The 23,624-nt window shown below is 41.2% G+C and overlaps 1 protein-coding gene across 8 annotated transcripts in view; it reads right to left on the bottom strand.

Annotated features, from left to right (window-relative positions):
- The window catches only part of LOC122557698 (paired box protein Pax-6), a 31,303-nt gene extending 14,225 nt beyond the window's left edge, over positions 1-17,078 (bottom strand). The window contains exons 1-8 of one of the 8 annotated variants that reach the window (XM_043705569.2): positions 16,863-17,078; positions 9,706-9,833; positions 5,781-5,844; positions 5,460-5,514; positions 2,680-2,810; positions 2,223-2,264; positions 1,879-2,094; positions 927-1,092 (exon numbers count right to left, since the gene is read on the bottom strand). In XM_043705569.2, the coding sequence (XP_043561504.1) occupies positions 927-1,092; positions 1,879-2,094; positions 2,223-2,264; positions 2,680-2,810; positions 5,460-5,469 (565 nt within the window). In that variant the 5' untranslated portion in view covers positions 5,470-5,514; positions 5,781-5,844; positions 9,706-9,833; positions 16,863-17,078. Of the gene's footprint in view, positions 1-926; positions 1,093-1,878; positions 2,095-2,222; positions 2,265-2,679; positions 2,811-5,459; positions 5,515-5,780; positions 5,845-9,705; positions 9,834-9,970; positions 10,055-10,729; positions 10,820-12,427; positions 12,879-14,904; positions 14,924-16,862 lie in introns of those variants that run through there. The other 7 variants (XM_043705564.2, XM_087996359.1, XM_043705566.2 and 4 more) reach the window with 7 other exon arrangements.
- Positions 17,079-23,624: the final 6,546 nt, after the last annotated feature.

Below are 23,624 nucleotides of genomic sequence, written 5' to 3'. Positions count from 1 at the left end.
GATTAAATTTAAGATTCTCCAGCGATTAGCTATGTACTTTGTGTTAGCGTTCTGCGTAATTATTAAATATTATTGTAAAGTTGTGAATAATATAGCCATATTTAACAATGAGGACAATGGGAGCATTTATATGCCCAACTGAACGGAAAGACAATTCCTCACATCCTGTCTAATTTCTAAAATTCCGGTATGAATGTCCACTGTTTTCCTGACCTGGAAGAAATGGGATGGGGGTGATTGAGGTGATCGGACAAATCCGTCTAAAAATAAGATTGGTGATCTGCTGAACGCTTGGGGTGAGTTTCCCGTTAAAGGCAATCTATAAATGCAAGGTGTTGCTGGTTACAGTCTTACTGTTCCTAACGCTTACAGAGGGTGTGTAGAAGACCTGCCCAGTAAACACATTGGCCACTTTCAACGTTCAAACATAGCGACACAAAGTCAATCTTGAAATGCATAAAATGCATTCCTTCAAGAGTTGCATTCTGGCATTAGCACTTGGCGTAAAATAGACGTTCGTTAATTTCATCGCATTTGCGTACTATTCTGACTTTATTGTCATACATCGAATATCTGGAATAGTGTTGCTATTCTTTTCAGATATTACAACGAAAGAAAATAGCAACAGCGGGTTGGATTGACAGAGGAAGATGAAACGCACTGACTCCTCACAGTTAGATTAGACGAGGAACAATTGCCAAACTGCAAATGATTTATTATTTTATTCTTAAAATTTGTTGTATAACGTATACCTGCGCTTATTTTGCCATTCACCTTAACTTGCTGAATAGCTAACCAAAATAGCCACATATTTGAGTATCACAAGCTATCCATCGAATCAACATACCCAAGAACATTTTAGATTAGCTCTCCGTCAGTTAGTTAAAGACTGGCCCTCGTAAGTGTAACCAGCCAGAGTTCCTTACCTTGGTTGGGCTGTCCTGGCACCGAACTGCCCGGATACCAGCCTGGCCGGGTACCCCATGCACCTGTCTGACCGTTCAGCATCCTCAGCTTATCATACATCCCATCTGCTCCCATCTGTTGCTTTTCGCTAGCCAGGTTGCGAAGGACTCGGTTAATCGATGACACCTGAAAGCCAATCAGCCACTCTTCTTAAATATCTTTCCGCTCTTAAAGTGAACAATTTGAATGTTGAAATTCACAGATGCCCGTGATAAGCCCATGAAATTTTTCGTAGAAGTAACATCCAACTAAATATACAAGAATTATGATTGAACATATATTAATTTAGTCTCTGATACTTTCAGTCTCAACTGCGCATCAGCCACGTTCGTAAAGGTTTGACAAGAGATGTGTTCATTTGCATTCATATCATTAAACAGCACAAAAGAAAATAAATCACAAAAGCCAACGATGAGTTAAATTTATCTGTATATGTATATCTATGTGTGTGTGCCTGTTGACACAGCCTTGTGACTGAATCTACTCCAATTGGTATCTTCCATTTCACAAAAGTAGCGAGCACTTAGATCAATCGTACGAAATTCAAGAATAATGTTTGAAATAATCTTTTGCAATCAGGATAAAAATATCTGTACATTTCGCCATATTTAAATAATTTCACTTCATAACATCCACATTTATCCATCGAAGGAACAAACAACATTTATTTAAATGCAACGTCTCTGAGTTAATATTCCGAGGGAATATTAATCTAAAGAACAATCAATGTCTGAGGGAACTAGTTACTTTTTTTGCCTCCGCCGCTGCGGTCTCCATGATAATGAAATTACACATATGCTTTTATTTTTAAAAAAATGTTTGAGCAAATGAGGCATACTTTCTGTGTGCAGTCGTTAGTGGCAATAAATAAATCCTTCCCTCCGTTCAAAGTGAATTAAATGTTTTACTCACACTTGGTATATTGTCGTTAGTACAGACCCCCTCAGAGAGCAATCTGTCTCGAATTTCCCAAGCAAAGATCGACGGGCACTCGCGTTTGTACTGAGCGATCTTGGACACAACCTCAGGAGTGGCTACCCTTGGTTTACTCCCTCCGATTGCCCTGGGTCTGATGGATCCAGTTTCATAATACCTGCCCAGGATTTTGCTGACACAGCCGTTAGACACCTACAGGTATATATGGAAAAGGGAAAGCATGGCGATCAAAAAAAGTTTTACAAATAAAGTGGCTGTTTTTGTTTGATAATGTATATTTATATGGGTATATGAATATAGTTAAGCAATGTTGAGCTTACTTTTCGATTATCCACTACTTGGACTTTTGCATCAGCATGGGTCTACAATACAAAAATATACCTTAAATGGCAGTGGGAAACGTACCAATATTGCATTGATTTCAAGAGAATTTCTGGCGCGTGCCAAAGTTATTTAAAAAAAGTTTCAAACTTATTTTTTTTGCATCAACATTGGGTCTACAATACAAAAATAAACCCTTAAATGGCAGGGGGAAATCTTACCATTTCTCAATCATTTCAAGATAATTTATTGTTTTTTTTCGCCAATTTTGAAATAAATCACTTTGAAGGTACGAATGCAATTTTTAGGAAGCATTTTTGGATTGTAGAAAACCCCTTCTAGAAAATGATTCATTAAGCTGATTGCATATGCAAACGGTAACACTGACATCCTGCATGCGTTCCAGGTCGATTTGCAATGATGTAAAGATAGACGTATTAACTGATAGATTGTTACCTGGAGAATCCTTGATATATCGCAGGGCCTGGCTCCGCTATGAGCAAGTTCCACAATTTTCTGTCTCGTCGAGTCAGGCAATGGTCGACCATTAACAAACACTCCGCCGAGCTGGTTCACTCCACTGTGACCTAGGGGTAAAGCAACAGCGAACATATTCAACGGCCGAGACCCAAGAGGTACACTCGGCGAAGTTCTCTGCTCACAGCGCCCGTCCTTAAGCCCGCCCGAGATCTCAATTGTAAAACAAAATCTGTCCCATAGACTCGCACTCCTGCTCTAAATGTGAAAAGTGCCAATCAAACCGGAATATTTTACGAGCAACGAAAACGTCGGTGCGCTAACAAATCATCACAGCCGATTTAAGTACGATAAACCACTAGATACAGGTATTGTAAGAAACCAAACAGCCAACGGAAGCAAGATTTTTGTCCAGCTAATCGAGCAGCTAACAATGCCTCTTTAACTGACAATGTAAAATCAACTGCATCCAACGTTACAAATAACACGTTATCTTCCCGGAATTACAACAGATGTCCGAAGCACCAAAACAAACCATTCTTTTGCTTGTTAAAAACAGGAAAAGTTCAGTAATTGTCAGTTTATAGAGACTCCGAACCTGAAACTCAGGCTGCTAACAGTGTCCCTGGAGGAAGCTCCCGGCTTAAAGAGGACCTGTTCTCTTCTCCCTAGGAGCGCCTGCTAAATTGGCTCCAAAAGCCCAGCCACTTAGCCATAAATAAGCTCCGAGTATAGGAGGGAAAATGATGAGCTTTGCTGACATTTGTCTCGAAAATCAAGCTAGCTGCACGTCAACTTTGAGCTTAATTTCTAGAAATAAGCGGAAGTCTCCCTGGATAGTGCACGGAAGGATAATTGAAAAGATCAGTCCCAAACACTTGTGGCAGGCATGTCACTTTATGACACCGTTCTACTTTGAAAATCGGATCGTCACGACAAATAGAAGCATGATAAAACGTCCCTTTCTGTCCGCATTTGTATATCATTCATAATGTCTTGGGCTATTCTCATTACCCTTAAAGGAAGGCTTCATTTTAAGGTTGCCTGGGGGCTAAGCGCGATCACGATACCGGGTACGCGCGCCCTACTTAAATCAATACTATTTAAAGACGCAAAAACGCCAGCTTTTTAATGTTTTTTCTTTAAGTCAAAAACTTAGCCATTTAGCATTTTAAGCACCACATGTAATATATAATTACAGCCCATTATCATCCGTGAGTTTTAAAATGTGTTTCAAGAATCACAAGCACACAATTACATTTAGCTCTCATAATCATTTTCTTACCACCTGGCCATTCCTTTCTTTTTTAAAAAAAGGCAAATGATACAGCTATTATCTTGGAAAATCTATTAAAGTCAAAAGATCTCTTTTGTACAATTTTCGCACACGTTTGAAATATTGTTCCAAGTAGGTTGTGCGCGTTCTTTCAAGCAAAGCATGAATTCACATATCACACACCGAAACAGGACCTCAGTCATTAAACAAGTTGGCATTTTCAAACAACAGCAATAGGTGTGAATCTCTTACAGAAAATCATCAGCGCAGGTAACTGGAGCATTGACGCCCATTTATGTGTGGGAGTATCGAGTTCCCTATTAAAAGACTCGCTGTGCATTCAGCAGTATACCTTACACTGGCCAACGAATGCTCAGGCCTTTTCTGCATTCTCAAACCGCCCCTCCCCCCACCCCCTTCCACGTGCAATTTTCCGGGTTTACTTTTTAAGAGAAGGACACGCACAAGCAACAATTTTTTTTTTAAAAAGAAAGACACAACTTAATCACTGCACTCGTCTCTGTACTGAGGCGTGGAGGAATCGCCCAGTGGCAATGATTATGCGCCCTGTATTCTATTGCAAGTCATCTAATACAAAACCATATGGTGGCAATTTGGATGTTATGCAGCATATACACCCAGGAGTTATTAGCACAAAGCCCGCAGAGCCCGCCGCGACCTTTAAACAAACTAAAGGCTTCACCCGAATGATATCTCCTCAGCAATTCGCACAACAGCTTACTTGATCATACACACACATCCCCAAATTCAATTAATCACATGAAGATTGAAAACAGGGATCAGAACTTTTATTTATATTTTTCGCTCTCAGGAGGATGGGGGTGGGGGGTTAATTTGCATCAGCAACTGAATGCATTTTCCAACAGACGAGAAAATAATCAGATTTTATTTATTTTGGAAGAGTGAAATGTGGATCAAATTGCAATTTATAACCGCAAGATGAAAAGGAATCGTGGGTGCAAAATGAACAAAGAAATTGTCGATTTGTAAGCTCATGATTCATCTTGTAGTGGAGTTGGGGAACATTGAAACTGAACAGAGGAAGTGTTCTTACAATAGAAGGGTCCACAGGTAATCTGGGTGATCATACTTTTTTTCTCTCCAAATTAGTAAATTTAGCTAGTCATTTTAGTTGGGAGTTTAGCGTCACATGTATTGAACCTGATAACCCTTGCTACAAGAGCTCTGGCTAACAATCACTACGGTTACATCTCATACTGACGCTGAAAATTGCTAGTGAGGTCCTGGTTGGGCAAGAAAATCAAGGTGCTTTACTGTTGATGACGGAACCTGCATTCTTTGGCATTAACACTTGAAGTGCGGGGGGGGGGGGGGGGGGTGGAGGGGGGGGGGGGGGGAGGGGGAGGGGGGGGGGGAGGGGGAGGGGGGGCGACCTGAGCCTGACACATTCGTATTTGGCATTAGTTCTGTGATTCATAGAAGTACAAGAAGCGTCACTTACTGTTCTGCATGTTGAACTGTTACACCAGAGTCCCACGTGGCTTGTTTAGTGTGTTCTAATAGTAATAAAACTATGCGTTAATCAGGGCAAAGTCACAATCAAGGAAACATCTGCAATCTGAGATAATTGACTCCACAATATTCTTTAAAGGGAACAATTTTAAAAGAATTGGCTAAAACAAAGCAGATAGGTTATACAGAGGCCGCAGGCGGCTGTATTGTATGTACCTCAATGCAAAGCCAGGAAGTTTTTTGATATGAAGGGGTTTGAAATGTTCGATATTTAAAGTGCTGCCCGAATGTAATGATATTTGAAACTTGCCTGAAACCTGTGTTGACAGCCTGTGACCACAGGCATCTGTTTGATACTAGTTAAAGTCTTCCCTCTATGGAAAAAGAAAACAAAAAAAGTTTATTATGGCAATCTGGTGGGCGATTTAAATATATATATAATCGGATTATTGGTGCAGTTTCCTGAAATTCCCTATTTAGACCAGAAACTGCATTGAATCATTCCGTAACAATCTGACCGTTTCAAGGTATTTGGCCTTGTTTTACGGTTCGCGAGAAGGATGCTCAAACATAACAAGGGGAACCGGTCTTTCTAAGTCGGTATGCCCATCTTGTGCTAAGTACCCTCCCCACCCCGTCATCAAGTTACTTTCAGGAAGGCGGAAAGAATTTACGCTCGAATTCCATGTCACATCGCAATGCAATAAAGGCGCCCCTTTAATTCATCTCAGGGACTTCTACAGATGTCCGTTCGAAAATTTTTATCACCTCGCTCGGGTTTCTGCTGTGTGAGAAAAAATGATGATACCGTACGCTGCTCGCACCACTTCAGGCTCTTCCAGGGAGTGTGTGGAATACTGTTTCAAAGCCACAAGCATGCGCGTAAACTGGCCCCATCTCCCATACTTTGTGAAAACAGTATGTGGATATTTCGCTTCTGTTTTGGGCGGACTTGTAATGTCTCATCATTGACAACTCTGCACAGTTTTTCGGCATGGTTCATTTTGCTCAGTTTAGTACTTCAGTGCTTTCATTTTTGGGTGAGGGGTGTGGGCAGGAACTCGTCCTCGGGCTAAGTTTTCTCCCCCCAAAAAACTTATTAACGCACTGTACTCCATAACGTACTTTTGAACTTAGTTCCTCTTGATTAACTTTCTTCCCTGGTCTTTAGATCCTCTTTTATGCTTAGGTATTCTGACACACGCTGTCTACCTCGCCTCAGTGCTTAAAAAGTAGTAACGGGAGGGGGTCAGCGCTGATCGACAATGGCTACAGAAAGTGAACAATGCTTTCTATTCTGCTAACAGCCCATACCCAGTGAGTAACTCCCTCCTACCAACCCCCCCACACATAGACACAGACACACACAGACACACACACACAGACACACACACACACACACACACACACACACACACAGTCCCTAATCAGCAACATAACGTTCAGTTAAACGTAACGCGTCGTCTCCCACTCATTCATTCAAGGTAAGGGAGAGGACAGAGGAGAATCAACTTTCACTATCGAACTGTGAGCAGTTTTTTTTTTAGTTTTGTTTTGCTGTTCCGCCCTCCCCCTCCCCAAATAAAACAAGTAATTTCTGTTATGAGTATCTGGAGGTAATTATGTTGCTGGTATTGGGTTGTTAACGGTTGTAAAAAGACACAACAGCTCCGTGGGGCGCTCAATTGCAAGAAGACAATTACAATAAAGGGTCTATTCACGGGGTTTGCTAAAAGAGGGGTACAATAACGAAATGGACCAGCTTTCATTTTCCTTTTACCTCTTTCTCGAAATACCTCTTTCTGTTTCCCTTTGCCACCGTAAGTAGAAGGCGTACTCTAGCCCCCAACCGCACCCCCACCCTCACCCCACTCTTACATCTGACCTAAATTCCTGCAGCCTCGGTTTTCCACCCTCCCCTCTTCTTTCTATTCATCAACACACCACCGGAAAATAATTTATAGACTAGCTTTGTTATCTATTCCTGCGCACACAAAAAAAAATAAACTTCAAACAAACACTTTCTCCCAGCATGCAGACTTCCCTGCGTAAATATTTACAACAGCCAAGGGAGGCTACCTGATTATCCACAGCAAGCCGGAGAAGCCGGGCGCTTTAACTCCCTTGCAGCCAGCGGAAGCCGTCGCTGCCAGTCAGACTACGAAAGATCATTTGTGCTTTCCCGCTTTAAGAAAGGGCCGTAACATTTGCAATTTTAAAAAAAAGAGAAAATGCCGTCTTTTGACTGCGGTGGGGTTTTCGTGGGTGCAGGAAATGCTTTCCTAATTACTCGGCTTGCAAAAAAAGGAATTCATCAGTTGATGGAAAGTTCACACGCCGTTTTACTGCCTTGTTAAAATGTACTTTAAAAAAAATATTATATATATATCAGTAATTGATCCATTTCAGGGCTAGAATTTTAAGACCACTCGTTACTATTGTCCCTCGGTACGTAAATGAAAACAAGTGCTGAACAAGCAGTCGTTCCTCACAGGCCCAGCCTGATATTGGATCCTGCATCCGTCTTTATATATTTACACGTTTTATATATTCTACGTTTTTACATGTAAGTCTAACAGTCGACACCAAATACATAGGGTGTGATCTTATTGTATCCAACAGCCAATTTCGAACTAAACTGTCACCCTTTTGCACGGCCCAGTCTTTACTCAAAGCTGGCCCGAGACTAGACGATATGAAACAGTGAATTGTATATATTTATTTAAAAAACCAATAAAGCCCCCTGCTCCATACTTAATTTGCTGACTTTATTTTCCCCTTTCCTCCACATTCAGTATTAGCACCAATAAACTTGCGAGCATTTGAACAAATGTAGAAATTCTATATTCTTCTCACCTGAGCCAATATTTCTTTGTTTTAACTATTAAGATGCGGTCAGTTTACAATTGGAACACTCATGCCTACAATAATGGGAAAACTGCGCTGATTATTCCTACTATCAGAAATTCGAAGGCTTATTTCTAATGAGAGGCACAGAACACCTCGGTTCAGCGCTCGGTAAATTATAATAACATCGAGTAGTTTCGGCAAATTTAAATCTTACAGAGACAGCTAGGTTTACATCTGCACTTAACTGTTCAATATCTTATTAACGCTTGACGCGAAAGCTGATTAAATGTAATATTTTCGCTTGTAAGTGCGAGTGGTTACGAATATCTCCCCCAAAAATAAAACTGAGATGCTTGGTTCTCTTGTCAGACTATGTTCATTTTAAATGGCTATAAATTATTTTAGTGTGAAATTATAACAAAGAAAGTTTGTAATGCCGCAGGATCTGGTTTGAAACGCAAGGAAAGAAAACATTGATCAAATGACTGCGTGGAACCGGAACCGAGAGAGGACCGCTCATTTCAATTCATTTGCTTTTTAACATGAACACATGCAGTTTGGTGCTTACACGCCGAGGCCATTAGTTCTCGAGAAGGTGAAAAACATTAATAGCTAGATTTTGTCTTTAAAAAAGTAAAGCCCTAACGGTTGTACAGAGTTCTGACGAGTTTGAAACACTCAATGCAAACGGCACTAATGAATCGGCTGATTACTTAATTCAAACTGACACAATGCATCATCGGGTCATTGCATCTTCATCAAACAGCAAGCTTTGGCCTAAAGTGACTTATTTTACTCTTTCTTATCATTAATAAACATCAACTACTTATAAACATGCAGAAAAAATGACATTAGACAAGCCCACAGTACAGCATCTCAAACACATTTCGCGTCTCCTCTCAGAAACGCCAATTACATTTGCCTGGAGGGAGAATAAGGGGATTTTGCTAAATTCTCTGGTGCATCGTTCCGAAATTATTCATTTTAATGGTGAAGTAAATGGATGCGTGACCGCCGAAATTGATTAAAATGGCCATTAACAGTCAAAACGGCTTGATAGCAGGGGATAAACAATCCACAAGTTAAAACAAGCGAATGGTTTGATGCAACGACCTAGAATAGACTGAATTTCCTTTGAGTTTCCTGAAGACAGTCCATCTATCTGTGCCCCTTTAAGAATTGCCGTTGTTTCATTGCGGTATTTCAAAACAATCCTTAAATGATCAAAGTCGTTAAAACCTATAATATGTCGCACTAAACCTGAGTTGGGCTATAAATCATAGATAGAAGCTGAAGGAAACTTATATTTGTCTTATGATGGAGTAATGTTAATAAAGATGCCCCCAAATGCACTAAATTAAATATAAGAAAGCAAACAGGCTCACCTTTATGAGGCATTCTGCGTCGCTGTCAACACGTCCAGCAAACAGTTAAGATGGAATATGATGGGCGACTTTTTAAGACTTGCTAGTGGATTATAGTTTCTCCACAGAGAGAGAGACAGGGCAAATTCCTGCGAAGGAGACAGAGATTGACAATAAAATCTGCTGTCACTAAAGAGAGAGGGAGTTGTTGAAGCACGCGGAGATGGAGAGACAACGGAGGGGAGAAAGACAAGAGAGGACAGAGAGAGAGAGAGAGAGAGCACACCTAGCTGATTGCGGATGGTGCTAGTTGTATTAATGTATGTCTGAATTCAGGAGGTGCGCTCGCCTCGCCTCGCCTCCACTTCACTGGCCCATTAGCAGAGGGTGACCTTTGTCATCATCCGCAAGCAAAACACTTCCTCCCTGCGCCTCAAGAGCGGGAAATGCACTCTTTCAAACCCACTAATCACTCCACACGGTTTTATGCACCACATGCAAATGCATACAAATAAATATTTTCTTATGCAAAAAAGGGGAAAGCGAGCACGCCGGGCAACCGGGTACAAGAGTCCTCCCTGCTATATTCGCTTTCCCTGCTTGTGTGGGAAGCTTTTATGGGCACAATTACAGTGTACACAAAAACTTTATGTCAGGATTCGGCTAAACAGCACCGATGTAATGTGTATGAGCATGTGGGGTGTTTGCGTATATTTTAAAATGCACCCAAATTTCGAATTGAATTGAACATTTTAAGAACCTTTTTTCTAAATTTGGGAGGCTTCGTAAAAACTGGGAGATATGAAAATATTAAGACGGGAGGAACCAATTGCTTTAAATAACTACACATATTTAACATATCTTCAACATTTTTTTGGAAAAAGCACATTTAGTTGAGTTCGCACAAATTACCAACCCATGGTAATGTTCTTCTAAATAGGAACCTCCCGTCCCCTTGTAGGGCCGATTAAATACACATTTACTTTGTGGACTCCAGCCTCTGGTAAATAGATCTGAAGTGTCTGCACCGAAAACATTCACAAACCTCTCCCACGCGTCCTTTGTTTGCCCGACGACCGTTATTAGCATTTTATTTTCTTAAAGTAACAAGTTAAATCTCAACTTCTCTGGAGGAGATGCTCGGAAGTTTGCAGAGACAGAAAAAGCATATTTCACATCCTCCACGGAGAGGCTGTGCGTCTGTTTAACAGCAGCTTAGTGCAAGCTCTATTAATTTTAATTGATCATTTCCAATGGGCTGTGCCACTTCACTGGCTGCCAGAAAATCACAGGGAAAGGAAGAAAATGAACTAGCAGCTGACCACACACCAGAACCACATTTGTTGAATGCCCCACTATTAATGCACACCTCAGTAAACTCCAAAGCAACCCCTCAGCGCCTGGTTTGAGGTTACATAGGTAGCACCAGTCTCTGCTCAGGGTGTCTCCATTATTTATCCCATTGGAATAGAAGGTACGTGTGTATGTGAGTGTGTGTGTGTATGTATGTGAGTGTGTGTGTGAGAGAGAGATAGAAATAGGGATAGATTGACCTAGAGAGAGAGAGAGAGAGAGAAAGAAAGCAACCAGAAGGGGAAAAGGGCGGCGGGGGTGGGGCGGGGGCTGGGGGTGGGGGTCTCACAGAAACGCGCAAAGCATAAAATGAAGTCGTGGATGCATACACTTGACTTCTCTTGACATGTGAAAAGTGCTAAAAGTCAGAGCTCATCAATAAAGTATCTTGAAAGTGAATAAGAGCACTGACAACCATTGCATTCCGAACTAAAGTACAATGCGGAGACAAACGACTCTGCCAAATACTTTGCATCTGAGTGAAAAGGACGCCTCAATAGGAGCTGGATAATGAGCTGCCCAGACCGTCATGCACTGTCATCTCGAGTCCTGGCCAGAGCTGCCACTCTCTTAGTATTGATCCAACTCCCTTCTATCTTTTCCCCTCAGCTAACGTCAGTATTCCCGGATTCCACTTTTTAAAAAAATAATTGAACGTCTATCTTTATAAATTGGAGGAGTTGGCCCATTCGGGAAAGGGAGGGTAGGAATGAGAAAAAAAAGGCATTATTTGTGGGGGACTAACAGGTCACGCTGTGACCGATGACAAGAGTTTGCATGGGAACGTCGGCCTATTACTACAATTGTCTAAAGAGAGAGATGGTAATGGAAGGGGGTTGTTTTAACTGGTTAAAATCGAGACTTTGTCCGTTCTGTTATGGCGGAGAGTTCCACATACGTAAGAAAAGTGCCTTTTTGTTCTGTTGCAAAAACGCCACTCGGGTGAGACAGCGCGGAGCGGGGCCTTCCAGTGGGTAGCCTCTCGTTTTGGTAAAGAACAGCTTTAAAACATCAAACATTAAAACAGAAAGAGGGAAGACATGGGGAGGCAGGCGAATGCATTAAAATCTGCAACTAGATTCGGTAAACTGCGGGGGTTTAAAAAAAGTTTGCCTTTCACGAGTGAAAACTTTTACAATTCAAATCTGTAACGATGCGTTTACTAAGCGTGAACACGGATGGAGATGAAAAGGCCTTGACTGCGCCGCATAGAAACTTGCCGAGCTAGTAATTTATTCCGAACCAGGGAGTGAAGCACACACACAGACATACACACAGACAGACACACACACACAAAAAGTTTCACACCGTGCACTTCAAGCAGAAACTCCGCAATCGCAACAAAATGAATGCGTAAGGTTTTTTTTTAAAATGATAACAATGTACAAACCGGTTTTCTTGTCGTTTGGCTGAAGGAAGGTGCGGCTTCGAAAAGCTTTTCAAATTAGCTGGAAACAATTGTGCATTAATCAGAGCCTGATTATTTGTAAGACAGAATCCGCCTCGCCGTTCTTTCTTGTTTAAAAGAAGGCAAATTAAAATGAATTTCCTTTTTTTAGTGAGCTGTTTTAAAGTTTCGTCAGTCAATTCTTTCTGCAGCTAAATGGACCACAGTTGTTTTTCTTAGGGGGAGCGGATATATTAAAGCGCCTGTTCACAACAAACAAAGTTTGATGAAGTAAAGTTGGTGCCTTCATAAATCCGCAGGCGAAGAAGGTGTTTTTTTTTCTCTCTCTCCCTCTCTGTTTCGCTGCAAGCTCAATTAGCGCATTTCGGATTAGCGCCAACTAAAACGGACCAGAAGACCTTAATCTCGTCGCTATTTCCCCCCGGGGCAAAGTGTTCTTTGTGGGCTCCGCAAAAAAAAAGTTTTGAACACACACAACACACACAAAAAAATCATGCGAAGGGTGGGAAATACTGAATACAACTGACGTCATACTGCAAGAGAAAGGGGTTTATTAAAGCGCATCGCCAAAAGAGCTTTGGATACATTGGCTACCATGGATTTATCAAGGAGTTAGGAATAGACGCTAACAGCCAATGGGGAAGCACACCAGCCAAGGTTTATCATTACAATAATTGATCGTGGTCTACAATTCATCGGTGAAGTTTAAAACTTGAGCACCCCCAATGCACGATTAAGACATATATACGTTCATGCACAAAACAACCAGGTCTATTTGAGATGCTTCTGCTCCCTCTCTAAAATATTTCCACAAACAAAACTTATCAGGGGCTCACCTGATGGACAGTTTTTTTTCAGTGGGGAGGAGGGGAGCGCTGCAAAATAAAATCCTCCCCCACCCCCTCTGAGTTTGTTAAAAGGCACGGAGTGACGCCATTTTTTATTGAATGTAGCTCTCAAAAAGGGAAAAATGTACTTTAATGAGTCTTTTAATTGTACTTTCCGGGCCTATCCGGCTGCCCGATTGCATTTTGCAAATGTACGTTTTACAAAAAAAATATAACTGATGGGTACTAGCGTGACTCGATTGTATAATCAATGATAAAGCTTTAAAAATATTAAAGTGGAGAACTCCAGAGCAAGTTTTATTTTCCACGGGCACTTTCACAGAAGGCGGAATGGGGATTTGACGAGTGCTGCTCTGATGTTGTTTTACGCAGTGAGGCCGAATTAATTGGTACATTTTTAAATTTGAACATCAAATGCGTCGCGCAAAAGAGAATAACAGGGATGAAGAATAAAAGTGGGCAATGAACTTGTCAAAAAAGTTCTTTCTGTTGTTATGAGCGAGAGAGTTGAAGCCTCTATCCCCGGAGCAAGGGGAATGCCCTTGATGGAAGTCGGTGTTGGTCGAGATTGCACAAAAGAGCAAAACTCAGTCCGGAAACCCGGAAGCAGTGAGAGAAAAAAGCTTCACACAAAATCAAAGTGAGCAAACGCTTGAGCTTGAAAATCACAGCAGAGTGATGAGAGTTTTTTTATAATGGTTGGTATTTCGGTAATGGTATAGGCATCATTAAATAAATACGAGGGTGACATTTTTGCGGGTTCATAATATGTTCGGGAACTTTTTCTGTTCTTCTATCTCGGACAAAATAACACGTTGCTTCTTACTCTGACAAGACTTGAAGAAATGAGCAGATCTAAAATCCTTAACCGGCGAACAAAGCCTCAAATTCGATTCAAAACATGCTTTTTTTACAATGTTCTTAAGGAACATAAAATTATATCAAAAATATTGCGTGCACTCCATTTAAAACTACTCGCTCCTGTATATGCTATAAACTATCAACATTGTTTAGCAGTAGTAACCGAGATTAGTTTTTGTTTTTTAAAATCAATAAGGAATTGGATGACAGGAAGCAATGGCTCCACCCCAGGAATCTCTTGCCTGTGGGTTAATGAAATTAATCGTTACCGTTAACACAGGTTGGAGCAGTACAGTGCGATTAAAACACTTGCTGCCTAGAAAATAACATGCAATAATCACCCGGATTAAACAATTAGTGTAAAACACGTTCCTTTATTTTCACAGGCATAATGGAGAGGTTGTGTCAGCTCATAGAGGGTATACGAAACCCTGAACAACGAAAATGTCGAAAAGTTTATTAAACCATCGGTGCAATTCGTTTGAACAGGTCTTATGACAATCACACTTCACATTCATTTCACATTCTGTATTATTGCAAAGTGACATGCTTTGGTGGACTTCCTGTCCCAAAGCAGCGGCGAATATTTTTGGTTTCAGAAGAGCTAACAAATTGACAAATTAACGTTTTCAACTCAACCCCTCCCAACGCACACACATCTTCCTCAACTCGAGAATTCTGACTCATTAATCGCACTAGTTCAGAAACAGACCCCGTCTCCTTGCATTAGTAAACCAAGCTACCAAGTACCTTTCACAATCCACAGAATACTTAAAGTCGTCTTGTCTAGTTCATTCGGTAAAATGTGGAGATGCACGATATCTGACAACTTATCCCAGCGTCTGTGCCTTGCGGATACTTTATGCCTATCTGTGTACTGAACACAAAATATATTTTGAGCTATTGTATCGACACAAGCTGAGATAATAACCCATTATTTTTTGACTACACTCTGGTAGAATCTTTGCTCTGCCTGCCCGCCTGTTAGTTATCTACAGTCACTCAAACTCCACAACAAAAACAAAATTAAGAACAGAAACTGTACAGCACACGTCTCTATGCGGAAAACCACCCCCTTCCCGGTTAAGCAATGTTTTATTCTCTGCACACGTGGAATCTTCATGAATTGTATTAATTGTAGCTGGAGAATGCTGCTCGATCAGGAGATGTCCCAGAAGGTCAATGGAAAATTCAGTTTTAAAAGACCTTCCTGGCGAAATGCTTTGGCTTTAAATATACATTAGTCTACATTGAGAGGGGTGTAGGTTAGTTAGGCAAAGGGCTTCTAGTCAGGCCAATTATGTTACAGGCCTATCTCGACATGACAGCTGGATAAACAGTATCTCTGATAAACATCTCTAATGAGGGAGGAGGGTCCGCGTTACAAGGCGCTTGATTTATTATCAAGGTATGGTCCACTACCGGTGTGCCCCATGTACAGTAGAACCTCCACCTGGCCCCAGCTCCTAACAGAGCCATAATAGCTAGCCCGGAATATGATCTATGATCCTCAGACGAGATGGGGAAACTGGAATGCACACAGCAAACAAAGTGGGACCTCTTAAGGTGAGTTGGGTTGTGCTTTTATATAAATTACCAATAAGAAGCTAAACCATAAGTTGAACAGGATACTTCAAAATAAGGTTGTTAAGCCTTAACCTTGATTCCCAAACAGGTAGCCCCAGGTTGATGGCTGCGACGCAATTATCCTGGCTAGTGAAAGGGGAGAAATCCTTCAACATTGCTGTAGATTCTTTTGCTTCGAAGAAGCATTCTTTAAATGCCCTCTTATTGTTGTTGCATTCTTAATGCGACACGACCGCGCTTGAACTGCACGAGTGTACTGCTAAGGGTCTAAACCCGTAAAATCGCCCCGACTTATTCAACACCCCTGACAGGCTCAGGGGAGTGACAGGGACCTGTGTAACATGAAGCCGCTGCTTTTTACCTTGATTGTTGATTAGACACCGTTCAAAAGGCCGGAGAAATCAAACAAGTTCCTGGGATTTCAGACTGCCGCAAGCATGCGTGCAGCTCATTCCTGAGACTCAACATTTATTTTTTTGAGGAGGAAAATGAAAGCAACTTCTAAAAGCGAAGCCACCCAAATCTCCCTCGCAGATAGGAGTGTGGTGTGGGTGGAGGTGATTTAAAAAAAAACCCCACTAAAACTCGCCCTTTAAGCCCCACCGCTTCGAGAGGCAGCTGACAAGTACCTTGCAACAAAAAGCTTTGGTCTGTTCCCGTGCCACCTGTTACCAGATGTTGAGAGCAACTTTGCAGGAGTCTCGCCGACAGTGTTCCGTATATCCCAGCAAATTAACTCCCCCTCCCTTCGCGCCCCAAACATGGGCACTTGTAGCTTACTGCAGCGTGAATTTTGAAATGATGTTCGCCTGATATTATCAATATTTGCACACTGTCCGTCGCAATACAAGCAATAAGTGCGATTGCCAGAACAATTCCGAGAGACGATCTCAAAAGGCAAAGATTTCCTGTGAAGAGAACTTATATCAGGCACACAGATAAACCACTGAAACTGTACAACGAACATATCACAGAGGCGGAAAGGATAACACAGAAATAGGCGATCGAAGCCGATATTCCGCAGACTCAAAATAAGTAGAGGAAAACAGTCAGAGGGTTATTAGAAGAAGCCAGAAGCAGAAAGCAGCGTTAAGGTGAGGAACAGGCAAGAGCTTTCGTACCTGAATCAAGTCGTACGTCGGCGGTTCAACACGGTTATTTTGGTTCCCCGGTCCGGTCGGTTGGGTAAGAACGTTGGGAGGTTTTGGTCCCTTTTTTTCACATTGGGCTCTCGCTCAGAGTTTAAATGTCACCGGGACTATGGGACGGCTTTTCGTTCAAACACAAACTTTCCCCCTTAATATCAGTGTCAGGCCGACGCTGATTGGACCAGGCGCCTGCGTGACGCAACGACACCCTGTGCAAACACAAGGGCTGCACTTGACGCCAGGCCCAGCGCCGCTCTCGCTTCAAGTGGAGATTTCCTTCTGGTTAGATATGACCCCCACCTCCAACCCCACCCCAGCCCCACCAACCCAATCTCCTCCCTTTAAAGAAACGCGGTGATGTGACATGCAGAAGGAGCGGAAGCACTCAGTGAAATATTATTTTATTTCGCCAACTTTGCAATGCCCCTTTAAGAAAAGAGTGGCCTCGCGTTGTTTCCCTTATAAGGCCATTTATCCTAAAGCAACATTGCAAGTAATGAGTCCATAAAGTTTTCATAGTTCTGACTCAGATTAGTGTTGATGGCAGCATAATGGATTCAGTCATCATTATATAAATATATGAATATGCAAATATATCCCAAAGTCTATATCTGATATATCATATAAATGGGAGCAGCTAATTCTGCAAAATTGCACAGTGGCAATATTTAATGACAGACTCTATGTATACTCCAAGCTGCATTTATTCTGTAAAAATCGTACATTTTAAACTAGCACTGGAACTCTCCGACAGTCAATTCTTTTCTCTCAGCATGTTGTCCTATTTTGATATTTCCAAGAGTTCTTTGTGGGACACATGTATAACAGGGTAAAGAAAGTGATGTTTATCTGGTGTGAAGTATTAGACACCAGACCTCATATAACAATTATTCACACAATTAAGTCTCACTGTCTGACATTAAGTGGGAAAACATTCACCAGAACTAATAATTGCTTGATATAATTTATCATTCACTTCAGGTCTACGGGTCGTGTCTCCGTGATTTAGTCCGAAGTCACCAATAAAGTAAACATTGATCCATTGGTTCTCCGTTCTGTTTGTTGAATGGGTTCAATCAGGTAGAAAAATCAACTTTCTGCTTCTGGCTGGATACTTTCATTAGAACGGTAACTAGCTTCAGCACAGCGAAAACAGATCGAAAGTGCAACCCCTCCAAACGTATTACCTGACCCTTCATCTTTCAAAAGTACACCCGTTGTACACACAGTCTATGAAAATATCTTAAATACTTGTCAAGAGAAATAAAATCACGATTTACATTCCCCGTCTAATGCAACGCGCCGTAATAAAGACGTTTTCTTTTCTTTTTATTCTTCAGAATATCACGAAATACAGAAAGTTTGGAAAGCGAGCTATGCGAATGTTTGCATACCTTCATTACAATAACTTATGTATTTGGACTTTATTCATTGTTAAAGGAACATCCGGGATTACCCAGTTTAAAGATATAAAATCATAGGCACACGTGTATATATTGGCCTCATTGTGTCTGCATATATATGTTCATATATGTATTTTGATCTCTTGCTGGTTATATTCTAATCGGCTCTAATGCGTGTATTAGCATCTTTATCTTTAAGATATTTATCAGCTTGTTTCGACATTTAATTGACCACGCTCTCATACTTCCTGCAGTCTTGCTGGTTCTCACAAAGACCATTATTTATACACATTTTGCAGACTAAATAATTTATTAGGATCTTCCCTCACACCCTCCATTCTCAGCAACGGTTTGCGGTTTCTAATGAACCATTCCAGTAAAATGATCTTAATGCGTGTTGCACTGTCCTGATTCCTCAACTACGTGTGCTCCGAACGAGCAAGACTTTCACTGTGAAAGTTGCATTGAGGGACTGAAGGACAAATCTGACCCATTTTACGGTGAAAACGTGCTGCGTTCCTGATTTACGGAAAAAAAATTCTTATTCATTGGAGATTCATGCAACCAGTTGCAATGTTTGCTTTGCTACAGTGACGAGAGAATATTCATTGTTTCAAATTCACCTCACAGAAGTCCATGCTCCAGGCATGCCCTCGTTTTTTATTAAAGGTAGGCTACCAGGTCATTTTTTTCTAAGTCGGCGTAAATGAAGCAATAGACGTTTAAAATAAATGTGTGTGTTTGGAAGGAAACAGAAGCAAGTAATGTTTGCTCCCACTTTGGATCTGGTGGAACAATATGTTGGCAAGTATGGCAGGAAGTGACTGTTTCAACAGATTTTTTTTTAAAAGGAGAACTATCAGGGAAAGGTGCTTTGCTAATGATGCAGCCCGTTGCTATTAGGGGGTGGGAGCTCTGAAACCGTGCAACCGAGCAGGGCTTTCCAAGGAAGCGCTGGAAAGGTCGCGCGGCCCCTTATCTGTCTCTCAGCAAAAGCGAGCGCCGCTAAAACAGAGCCAGGTGTTACCTTGCTCTCTTCAAACTGCACAACTCTCCAAAAGGAGCTCATCCGTGAATCAATCTGTGCTGCCAGACCCGTCGCCAGAGCGCAAGATTGTTCAAATGGCCTCCATCACGAGTATTTGATGAGTTTACTTTTTGTTCTAATCGTGGATAGGTGTCAGAGAGCGCGGATGTTAACTGATTGTTAATGTGGTGTTGCAGGCACGGGGCTGTTTCATCTGTTCCTTTCTGCGTGTTAAAAGTTCTGCACTGTAATTGCAGTCGGAAAGAAAGTCATAGATAGAACATGGGTCAATTTTTATTTAGTTGACATCAATGAGTTGCTGCAGTTCTGCCTGATTGTCCTGAGATGTTATCCAAAGTGAAATGGAAGTAAAATTGTGACTGTGCAATTTACAATGTCGATTCTGCTGTTACTTTATTTATTAAAATGATTTATATCTAAAAGAAAACTCACATTTTGGTCGCCGCAGTGATTGTTTTAACAAGCTCATTACAGTGCGTCGAGTTATAAAGTAAACAAAAAACTTAGATAAGCTTTTGTCTACCTTTCAAATCGGACAATTATATTTTAGCGTATTTTGCCCATAAAGGATGCAATTCTTGTCCCTCGCTTTACGGTGGGAATGAAAGATGTCAAGTCAGTACACCATTGTACGTTTCACAGTCCCTGTGGGTGCAATGAACAGTGTGTTATGTCGGGTGGAAATTGATTGCCTTCAGTTGGTTGAAATTTACATGGCAGCATCAAGACTGTATTACAAGTGTAGAGTATTTGGACACAATTAAATGTCATTGATTCCATGGAAATTAGCATTCAAATCATTTGTTGAAAGATGTTCGTTGTGTATACACTGCAGATTTTGTGAAGAGTCAGAAATAGGTGAACGTATCTCCTTGGCTGAAAGAACCTGTTCAATGCTGCGATTTTAAGACGTTTTCTGAGTATTTTAAATGTCTTTGTATGATGCCACTTTACTGACAAGCAAACCAGTTATTTGCTCGATTTGCAGTTTGCATGGTGACTTTATATTGCTCTTTTAAAGTGTATGTTAAAGAGTCCTGCATATTTTTCAGTCGACTTTCAACTTCAATTGGCAATGATAAAAGGAAATCGCATTTTCCCAAGTGCCTTTAATGGTCCCAACTTTTCACTTCCTTTTTGAAAGCAACAAGCATGGCAAAACATCTCCACAAACGCATTAATGTCCTGACTCATTAGGTGACTTCAAGAAAATGAGAAGTTCCATTGATAAAGTGCCCTTTCTGAATGCGAACATCTACACGGTTTATGTACTGAGGCCAGGAAAACTAAGAGTTCCAGTCTCTTTATTCTTAACATGAGGTGCAGGACTCTACTCAGAAATTTAATTAATTAACCTGCCTATTCATGCAATTTAAATCATGACATGAACCTGGCCTGCGCGTACTAAAATTATTTGAGGAAAAGGAATGACTAAACAATGCCAATGGGTTGGAGCAGGAGCAGGAACGTTTTAAAAAGCTGCTTTATTCAATTTGGCAGGAATGACTAGGAAAAGTAGGATTGTGCGACAGGGGTGTTTGCAAAGCCACCTGGGTAGCAACGAAACTTTGATCCGAATGGTCGACAGGTGAGCCAAATAGACTAAATCCACTTTAAGATTGAGTGCTATTGCGCCTTTATATACTGTAGCAAGCAACCTCAAAATGCGTAACTAACTATAACAAGCGTTTTATAGTCTGCAAACAAAAATTAACTGTTATCAGTCTAGTAATCCTATGTCCTCCCCCATCTCCCTTTCCCCGGCCCCAAACTACCAACATGGTTTCCCGGGTCCCCAAATTTGACTCGACTGACTGGGGTTTTCCTGACACCCCCTCCAGTTATTGACCAGTATTTTCTCTTTCTAAGCAGGCCACTTAGTCAGTGATGCCAACTCGAAGGTAGATGCTGAGCAATCGTAATAAGTGCACCAGCAGATTACCATGGATTTAGAAACCCCCAATAGTCCGTTTAACCAAACGGTAACGGTAAACGAGGCGACCTCAAACAAAAGGACTGATTCATTTTGACCGCACCTTCATCAAAAGCAAACGATCAGTGTTTGTTTAATTTCCGGGAGTCCATCTGCTTTCTTTACATCGTCGGTAGAGGAAGTTTACGGTGGATATTTTAAACAGAGAGGGAGGCGGGAATTCAAGGTTTCAATATTGACCTGTAGAAAGCAACAGGACAATCGCGGCGTCACCTCGCTTCTTCACTACAAGCACGAAAAAAATAACGAAATCAAAACATAGAGAATCGAATGAAAAAATCCCGAAATGATCCCAGTCTCCCCTTAGTCCGGTTTGTGGGATCGGGTTAATTTGGACATTAGTCATGTTCCGCAGGACGATCAGCTTCCAACGTTAATCCTATTGTCACAGACGAACTCGACTCTCACTCAAACCTGTAAATTGTTTTGTTTCTTTAATAATCAAATAACAAAATAAAACCCTTTGTTTCTTGCGGTCACCTTTGGAGCATCAGCAGAAATCGGGCATCTAGTCTTTATATAATTTAATATCGTAACACGCTTGTGATTTATAAAAACTCATCATCTAACGTGATACATGTTGCAGGAAAAGCTCACAGATAATGTTAGACCCCGTGTCCGGTTAGAAAATGCTGCTGTCATTAATCGTACAAGTTTCCTACCTCCTAGCGTTATCTGTGACAAACGCAGGGCTATGTGAATAATTCGTTGTAAATTGGGAAATCGCGGCAGACCATTTTAGAGTGAAACTAAGATTCGGCCGTTTATCCTGTCTTCTGTAAAAGTAACAAACAACACTAGCCAGATACCGAGGCTTGCTTATAAAACTGCGCTGGATGTCAGAATGCCTTAATTAAGTACTCATTTCCAGATCAGGGGAGATCATTCCAAAAGGTAAGGTTGGTTTGAATTACTTAGACAACCTCAGTCAAACCTAAGTTCCGATCTGAGGAGTAAGACTCCGATGTCGCAATGGTAATGAGTCTAAGAATGTTCTGTATGAGCAATATATGTTCCCTTTATTAACCGGGTACTGACAAGCTGTTGCGAAATGACTGACATCTGTCAATCCAAATGACAAGGGTGCTCTAAACAAACATCAATCCGCGAAATCTGATCGATGCCTCGGTGCATGCCGTCTTAATTTATTTGAAATATCCATTCAGATTTACACACACACACACAAAACAAACACACACATACATGTAAAACAAATGATAAATTCCCAAATACTATCTAGGTGGCTATTGCGTTTCTTATTGCTCTTTCGTATGTATTTTGTTGTTTCTATGGGCTAACGCCTTACTAAATTGCCGACAAACTTCGTTTCATGTGGCAGACTGGTATTAATAGTTACTTGCCTGCACATTTATTTTTCTTTCCAAGCCAGCCTACAGTCTCATTTGTTTTTTTTCCCCATGCCGGGTTTTGGGTTGAAGCATTAGCCGAATTCCCCGGGGCTGATTGAATGCAATTTGCTGTATGTCGACAGGCATGTCCTGTATGTTATAGATTCACTGTTTCCCGACGTGACAAGGTCTGAGTTCGATCTACAATTGTAGTCGAAAGCGCAGTGAGCCGAGACACAGCCTCCATCATTAAAGACTCCCTCTCCTTTAGGAAATAACACGATGATTCATTTACACATAAACACTCATAAATATTCCATTAACAAGCAAAGAGCACCTGTTTAATGAATGACATCGCGACGCACTCTGTACGTTCAGATCAAAAATTATTGCCCCCAAAATTCAGTATGATCAGGTTTAACTTCTCCCATAAATCGGGAATAACAACTGAGCTGTAACAAGGGGATTTGCACTTACTCCTTGACCCTTGTAATTGGATTAAATATAGACGGAGACCCAAAAATATATATACCAAGATTGACACCTGCCAACTGGACTTCCTTGTGATTGATTATAATTCCTGGTGCTGGAAACAATAATGAAATAAATTGTATGGATAAAGCAGCACACTTGTCATTTCTATGCCAGGAGAGAGAGACAGAGAGCAAGGGAGAAGGAGTTAGCATCTTTGGCAAGCTGTTAGTTGACAAGACACAAACTGAACCCAAACATTACATGCGTTCAGAAGGTGATGCAGAATCAGCCATCCATCCTGATTATACATGTAAGGAAAACAACTTCGCATGTTTTAAGTAGTTAATTAATAAGTAAGCTATTAAAACGTACCTCTCCCGCTCCGCCGGCCCATGCAGTACCAGCAAAGTCATTGCGAAGTCTTCAGTTTAGGATTCTTCAGAGTGGACCTTCCCAATATCTGATATT

This window comes from Chiloscyllium plagiosum, unplaced genomic scaffold (genome assembly GCF_037043375.1).
Source record: "Chiloscyllium plagiosum isolate Xiang-an unplaced genomic scaffold, Cpla_swu_hap1 HiC_scaffold_18, whole genome shotgun sequence".
NCBI lineage: Eukaryota > Metazoa > Chordata > Chondrichthyes > Orectolobiformes > Hemiscylliidae > Chiloscyllium > Chiloscyllium plagiosum.
The sequence above is the reverse complement of the archived record's forward strand: the minus strand, read 5'-3'. Positions and strand labels throughout refer to the sequence as shown.